The 7710-nt window shown below is 41.1% G+C and overlaps 1 protein-coding gene across 1 annotated transcript in view; it reads right to left on the reverse strand.

Annotated features, from left to right (window-relative positions):
* ANTXR2 (ANTXR cell adhesion molecule 2) overlaps positions 1-7193 on the reverse strand; it is a 260993-nt gene extending 253800 nt beyond the window's left edge. Inside the window, exons 1-2 of the mRNA XM_073637003.1 lie at positions 6876-7193; positions 6481-6656 (exon numbers count right to left, since the gene is read on the reverse strand). Of these exons, the coding sequence (XP_073493104.1) occupies positions 6481-6626 (146 nt within the window). The 5' untranslated portion in view covers positions 6627-6656; positions 6876-7193. The remainder of the gene's footprint in view (positions 1-6480; positions 6657-6875) is intronic.
* Between the last annotated feature and the right edge of the window lie 517 nt (positions 7194-7710).

A 7710-nucleotide genomic window follows, 5' to 3' on the forward strand; every position in this document is an offset into this window, starting at 1 on the left:
AGGTAGAAGGCCATCAGGCACAACAAATACCGAGCCAAATGAGAATAATGGACAGTTCAGCATAGTACAAAGCAAATGTAAAGAAAGAAAAAAATAACATTATTAATATTAAAAATAACTGTACGTGAAAGCATGGCAGCTCTTAATAAGGCCATCACAGACAGACTTTTCTCAAGCCACTTTGCTTAGCAGGTCCCAGTGGAAACCTGGCCATCACCGTCTAATCACTGTACAGGGATCTGGGTTCACAGCAGGGTTCTCTACATTACGTGTATTGAGTGGCTGCCAGCCGATGGAGTGATCTGGTAAAATATAGTTGACAAGCCTGATCAAAACCAGAAATGGAAGATAAAGGAAAAAGTCAGGGACAAGATCAGGAGATTGCCGAGGTCAAATCCGGGAGAACGGTCTAAGAATCATAAGGCAAATGGATGGATAAAACAGTCCTAGGTCAGCAACAAAGATAGGTCAGGAAGCTGGAGATCAAAGGAAAGTAGACCATGTCCAGGAAATACTTATAACTGACAATTCCAAGCAAACTGATGGGAGTTTAAATAGGATGTGGCACCAAATAAAGTTCACAGCAGGGAGCTAACTACATCTAATTAGCAGAAACACAGTGATTCCCTTACTAGGTGAAAAAGTCCCAGCCACGCCAATACATTTGGCTAGACCACACCTGTATCACCCAGGGCCATCCAAAGTGTGGCACCACCTAATGATAGAGGCAGAGGTTATAGAAGCAGGGTCAGACAATAATGTGTGTGTATCATAATTTTTATGTGTAAAAGAACTATTCCAGAATAATAATTAAAGGTATGTAATAAAAGTGATATACAACCTCTGGCAAAAATTATGGAATCACCGGGCTCGGAGGATGTTCATTCAGTTGTTTAATGTTGTTGAAAAAAAGCAGATCACAGACATGGCACAAAACTAAAGTCATTTCAAATGGCAACTTTAGGGCTTTAAGAAGCACTAAAAGAAATCAAGATTAAAAATGTGGTACTCAGTAAGGGTAATTTTTTTCAGACCAAGCAGAGGGAAAAAATTATGGAATCACTCAATTCTGAGGAAAAAATTATGGAATCACCCTGTAAATTTTCATTTCCAAAACTAACACCTGCATCGAATTAGATCTGCTCGTTAGTCTGCATCTAAAAATGAGTGATCACACCTTGGAGAGCTGTTGCACCAAGTGGACTGACATGAATCATGGCTCCAACACGAGAGATGTCAATTGAAACAAAGGAGAGGATTATCAAACTCTTAAAAGAAGGTAAATCATCACCCAATGTTGCAAAAGATGTTGGTTGTTCACAGTCAGCTGTGTCTAAAATCTGGACCAAATACAAACAGCATGGGAAGGTTGTTAAAGGCAAACATACTGGTAGACCAAGGAAGACATCAAAGCGTCAAGACCGGAAACTTAAAGCAATATGTCTCCAAAACAGGAAATGCACAACAAAACAAATGAGGAACGAATGGGAGGAAACTGGAGTTAATGTCTGTGACCAAACTGTAAGAAACCGCCTAAAGGAAATGGGATTTACATACAGAAAAGCTAAAGATAAGCCATCATTAACACCTAAACAGAAAAAAACAAAGTTACAATGGGCTAAAGAAAAGCAATTGTGGACTGTGGATGACTGGAGGAAAGTCATATTCAGTGATGAATCGCGAATCTGCATTGGGCAAGGTGATGATGCTGGAGCTTTTGCTCGGTGCCGTTCCAATGAGATTTATAAAGATGACTGCATGAAGAGAACATGCAAATTTCCACAGTCATTGATGATATGGGGCTGCATGTCAGGTAAAGGCACTGGGGAGATGGCTGCATTAGATCTTCAATAAAAGCCCAAGTTTACATTGATATTTTGGACAGTTTTCTTATCCCATCAATTGAAAAGATGTTTGGGGATGATGACATCATTTTTCAAGATGATAATGCATCCTGCCATAGAGCAAAAACTGTGAAAACAGTCCTTGAAAGAAGACACATAAGGTCAATGTCATGGCCTGCAAATAGTCCGCATCTCAATCCAATTGAAAATCTTTGGTGGAAGTTGAAGAAAATGGTCCATGACAAGGCTCCAACCTGCAAAGCTGATCTCGCAACAGCAATCAGAGAAAGTTGGAGCCAGATTGATGAAGAGTACTGTTTGTAACTCATTAAGTCCATGCCTCAGGGACTGCAAGCTGTTATTAAAGCCAGAGGTGGTGCAACAAAATACTAGTGATGTATTGGAGTGTTCTTTTGTGTGTTTGTTTTTCATGATTCCATAATTGTTTCCTCAGAATTGAGTGATTCCATGAATTTTTCCATCTGCTTGGTCTGAAAAAATTACCCTTACTGAGTACCACATTTTTAATCTTGATTTCTTTTAGTGTTTCTTAAAGCCCTAAAGTTGCCATTTGAAATGACTTTAGTTTTGGGCCATGTCTGTGATCTGCTTTTTTTCAACAACATTAAACAACTGAATGAACATCCTCCGAGCCCGGTGATTCCATAATTTTTGCCAGGGGTTGTATTACTTGCAGGACAGGACATGACATACAAGTCTGATAAATAGGGGCACTTCCTCTTAGGAAAACGGAAGTCCCAAAGTAGCTTTTTTCCTTTGAATTTCTAGAAGCCTGGAAAACAGTCAAAAAAATCACTTGCTTAGAGCAAAAAGGTGTGCCCATTGCAGTCCTTTAGGTAAGCGGACCTGAACTTCTTGATATACTGAGAATTGGTACATTTGCAATTCTTAGCAAATTCTTAGCAAATATTAGCCAATATGGAAGCAAGCCACCACAACTGGTCATACCAAAGACATTTGTCCTTGCAAAGTGGATTGGTAATCACAAATCAGTAAGATTATAACTCAGATAAAACATCAATCGAATCTGTTTTCTGATCCCATAAGAAAACAGACTATTACTTTCCATAGAAGTCCTTGGCAGATCCTTTTATATGTCTCTGTGATATCCAATGTATGTAGTCAACTGTATTCCGATATCCGCTTTAATTTTTCTAATGGTTTTAATGGGCGATCTCATATACTGTTATTACAGCAGAAATTAAAGAGCTCGTCCCATTATTTCTTTTAAGGAGTGCACTTCTTGCAGGCCTCCTGCTAGCTTGAGGGTGGGCTCTCTTGCTAGATTGAGTTTGGACCAGTGCTGGCCTGAACTGTTCACTCTCAGTGATGGCACTATATGAAGCAGCCTTGCATCTGCAGCATCAGACGAGTGCAGTAGAATGGAATCTGCCTGGGATCAGGAACTACCAGCTTGTTAGAGTGATCCCAGCCAGATTTAGTGCAGTGGTTACAAGCTCAATGTAAAAGACTTTGTAAGTACTGCACACGTTTAGCCACCACTGCAAAACCACACAGGTGATTGGTATCTTAGATCAGTGTGGGTCCCAATACTTGAACCTCCACCAACCACCAAAATGAAAGACCTATGATCTGTATTCTCAACAGGTTCTTCCATCGCAACTAAACTGCAGCAAGGAGGGGTGGAATGCAGCTGCAGGTAATGCAGCCAGGGGAGGACAGGGGACATGAATCCTCCATTCTGGCAATTAGTAGTGGTCCCAGTAATAGAGCACACATCAATCTAATACTTATTACCAATCAGGTGGATGAGTGATAATCTGTTTAGTCTGGAATACTCCATTAATGTGTCCAGCACTATCAAGGACTAATTAAAGGTTGGCCCTTCTCTTACCACCGTTGTGTTCTTTGTGGTATAAAACTGATTTACATTATAGTAGGCTGCTGATAATCTATGATAGGTTGTTCTTGCAAACAATTTGATTTCTTTTGTAGGCTAAACTGTTTCCTCCATGCCACTGGATAGTAAAGAGTTAAAGCCTTTATTATGTTATGTGTTACCAGCAGTATTAGCAGACCTTCCTAGCCAGTTAATAACATAAAAGCATCATTTGCCCTGTTCAAATAAATAATTCATACTTAAACGGATCAATAGGCTTTATTATGGCATATCCCTGTAAGGGTTCGTGCACATGACCGTATTTTCGGTCTCAGAGTGATCAGACAAAACATCGGAATCTATTGGGCAGTGCACAGATCTGAACCAGGGCTGTGGAGTCGGTAAGCCAAACCTCCGACTCCGACTCCTCAATTTCCATGACTCCGACTCCAACTGCGACTCCTTCATTCATGGCTCATGTTTAAGTGATAAGTTTACCGTAACACAGATTAATCTCAGCTAAAAGTCTAGACCCTTAGATCAAGAATAGGACAGACATTTATAGGACATTTCATAGCTTTCCCACATTCTGCATTGAACTACTGTACCAAGTTATTATATATTTTAGGAGTTGCAGTCTGTCCATTTTATACCGACTCCGACTCCACCAAAATGGGCTCCGACTCCACAGCCCAGCCTCGGACAGGACCAGAGAATGGCGAAGTTGGTGCCCATTATTGGATCGCACTTGGCCACACAAGTCAATGAGTCAGGGGAAAACATTGGACTGCACTTGGATAACATTTAAGTGCAGTCCAATTTTTTCATCTTCTCATTATCTGAGAAAATCGGATCACACTATGATCACACTCTGATCAGAGTGCGATTAGCATAATTGGCCCAATTCTCTCAAATGAGAGAAGTTACTGTTGTGTGACCCTAGCCTTAAAGAGGGATATCCTCAGCTTGGGATAACACCCTATAAGCCTGGAGAGACAATGTCTTTTCTTTCAGTAGTAATAGCACATTTTGTGGACTCTTAGTAGTTAAATCCTCCATGACTAGTTCATGACCAAGGGACCTGTGAAAGGATTGTTTAAACTTTTACACTTTACAGAACATCAAAACTAATACAGAACGTTAAACAGTCTAAACTTCAAACTATAGGTTACAAATTTGAATCATATAGACACTGTTCTCTTAATATTTGTAATATGAAATGTGAGAAAACAAGAAAAAAACAATCCAATAACTAATACACTGGTCTTCGACTGTTCTATAAGGCTACTTAATGGGGTTGTCATTTTTGCACCCAGTGATTGGGTGCAGTGGTCATATAACCAACCAATTGGAAGTAGAGTCTTGAGTACTTGAACAGTGTTGGGAAATAAGTGGTGGGTTATAGAAAAGGTAAATATATTGTATTTGATTAATTTAGAGCATACTGTTTGTTTTTTAAAAGTGGGCAACAGGCACACAGCAACATGGTGGCTCAGTGGTTAGCACTGCAGCCTTGCAGCACTGGGGTCCTGGGTTCAAATCCCACCAAGGACAACATCTGCAAGGAGTTTGTATGTTCTCCCTGTGTTTGTGGGGGTTTCCTCCCACATTACAAATACCTACTGATAGGGAATTTACATTGGGGACAGTGATGGGGACAAGTGCAGTGGAATATGATTGTGCTATATTATCAAACCATAATAATAGTAATTACAGCTGCTTTAATATCTTTTCCGTCTCTGGTGACGCTGGGTGACACTAAATTTCAATTATTGCAAAAAAGTTATTATTATAACTAGAAAGATTTCCCATTCAGGAACGTGGTAAAGCTGGATATTGTGCAGGAGCAGTACTGGAGGCCATATTTGGTATTACCCACATAGAAATGTACTTTTGTTTTGGTAGGGAAATATTCCACATGGTAAAAACCTTCACATACTATGCAGGCATAATGTATCTATGGATTAATAGATACCAATACATATGGGTTACCAATAGATACAGATACCAATAGATACGGGTTAATAGATGCATCTACGGGTTAGTAGATACCAATACAAAAAACATCTCTCCCCTCCTACGTTAGCTTTACAGGCCTCCATGGAGTACGGCCTTGGACAGCGTGCAGAAGTTTGTGTAATAGGTCATCAGAGCTGTTCTACTGAAGTTAAAAGTGTGAATAAAGAGAATTTGTAAGAGGAAGGCAAAGAGGTCGGTGTCAAAGCTTTATTACTGAAACCAACTTCTGTTCATGAAGTCCTGTCTTTTAACCCCTTCTGGTGAGCAGTCTTTCGTAAACCCATGCTCCTGCACTCCCCATGCACTTTTAACTCTTTTCCATCCAGACTCTCTACAACTACATAACTTTCCCTCCACCATCACAGATCACTAGAAATATTGAATAGACACAAAATAACAAATACGGACTCTAGAGCTTGTAAACAATGTTACTTTGTGGTTCTGTTTGGTGCAGCTGTATGAACAGGATATCCCTAGCAGTACACAGTGATTTTTGAGGTCTTGCAGGCAGCTGTCCTCCAGCATCAGTCCTACACTACACATCTGTCTCCGCCATCCTCACCCCTGTTGTATAATGCTGGAGGATGGCGTGACTGGAGAGGCCAATATTTAACATCTGCCTGACCTGTAATGCACTCCTGGGGCTGGAGGAAATCAGATCAGCACTCATACAATGAGCTCAGCACAAGGGAGGATGCTCCAGTCCTATCAGCTCATTAACTCCTTCATCCCCTAGAACTCAACCCTTATACTCACTTGTCCAGGATGAAGTAGAGGTCAAAGGCTCCTTGACATGAAGGTTCCTCAGCTTCAACTGGTGGAGGAACACATGAAAGCTGAAGAATCAGTCCTGCAAGTAGGATCCATGGTCCATTGAGATGGCCAGTCCTGCTGCACTTCATCTTGTCTTCTACCCTGGGTGGGGATCCTTACTGTAAAGATGAATGCATACACAATCTCAAGCAGAGTCCTGTGACTTCTTCTTCTAAGCTGGGCTACAAAGGGCAGCACATCATCTGTGCTCCATACACTCAGCCTGTCACACTTCCTATTCTGTGTGCACACTACATAGAATGTGCAGTTACTAGTATGGCTCTCCCAACCCTCCCCAGCCCTTCTCTCTATCTGGGCTGCATTCTTTTGTACTGTACCCTTCTTCTCTTGTGTGTCCCAGGCTGAGATCTCCTGATCACAACAGATCCTCCTTGTGCTGCCAGTCCCTGTGTGTCTAATTCTTCCTTACAATCCTTTGCCAGCTGAACAGGAGTTTGGGATCAGCTGTTGGTAGTTTGTGGTCACTTGGTGTCTCCTTGTCCTTTGTCTTTCACCCTTATATAGAAAACGGCAGAAGCAATCTGGTTCTAGCCCCCCGGTTGTGGGATGTGACTGAGCATGCCTGGAAGGGTGGGGATTACACAGTCACTGGTGCCAGCACTACTACTAACTCTTCAAAGTTTGCTTTAAGGTCTGTTAAACGGCTCAGCCTCAAACACACCTCCTGACTGTGACAGCACCAAGAAGCTGAACTTCTAGCTCCCCAACACAGCTGTCAGTGCACTGCCTTCATTCTGACTGATGCTTCACTGCACCTATTTTACTGTGTATCCTTACAGCAATGTGGAAACTCAAGATATACCACTGGTATTTTATTAAGAGGATGTTTTAGTGCAGAATACAGCCAATACATTATAATGCACACTATAGTCTATACAGCATAATGCACTCCATAGTCCATATAGTATAATGCACCCCATAGCCCATACACATAATGCATCCCATAGTAGATATAGTATAATGCACCACATAGTCCATACAGTATAATGCACCCCATAGTTCATATAGTATAATGCACCCCTTAGTCTATGCAATATAATGCACCCCATAGTCCTTATAGTATAATATACCCCCATAGCCCATACAGTATAATGCACCCCATAACCCATACAGTATAATGCATCTCATAGTCCATATAGTATAATGCACCCC

The sequence above is a fragment of the Phyllobates terribilis genome, unplaced genomic scaffold (genome assembly GCF_046119375.1).
Source record: "Phyllobates terribilis strain yellow unplaced genomic scaffold, ASM4611937v1 Scaffold_1__5_contigs__length_1240528914, whole genome shotgun sequence".
Classification (NCBI taxonomy): domain Eukaryota; kingdom Metazoa; phylum Chordata; class Amphibia; order Anura; family Dendrobatidae; genus Phyllobates; species Phyllobates terribilis.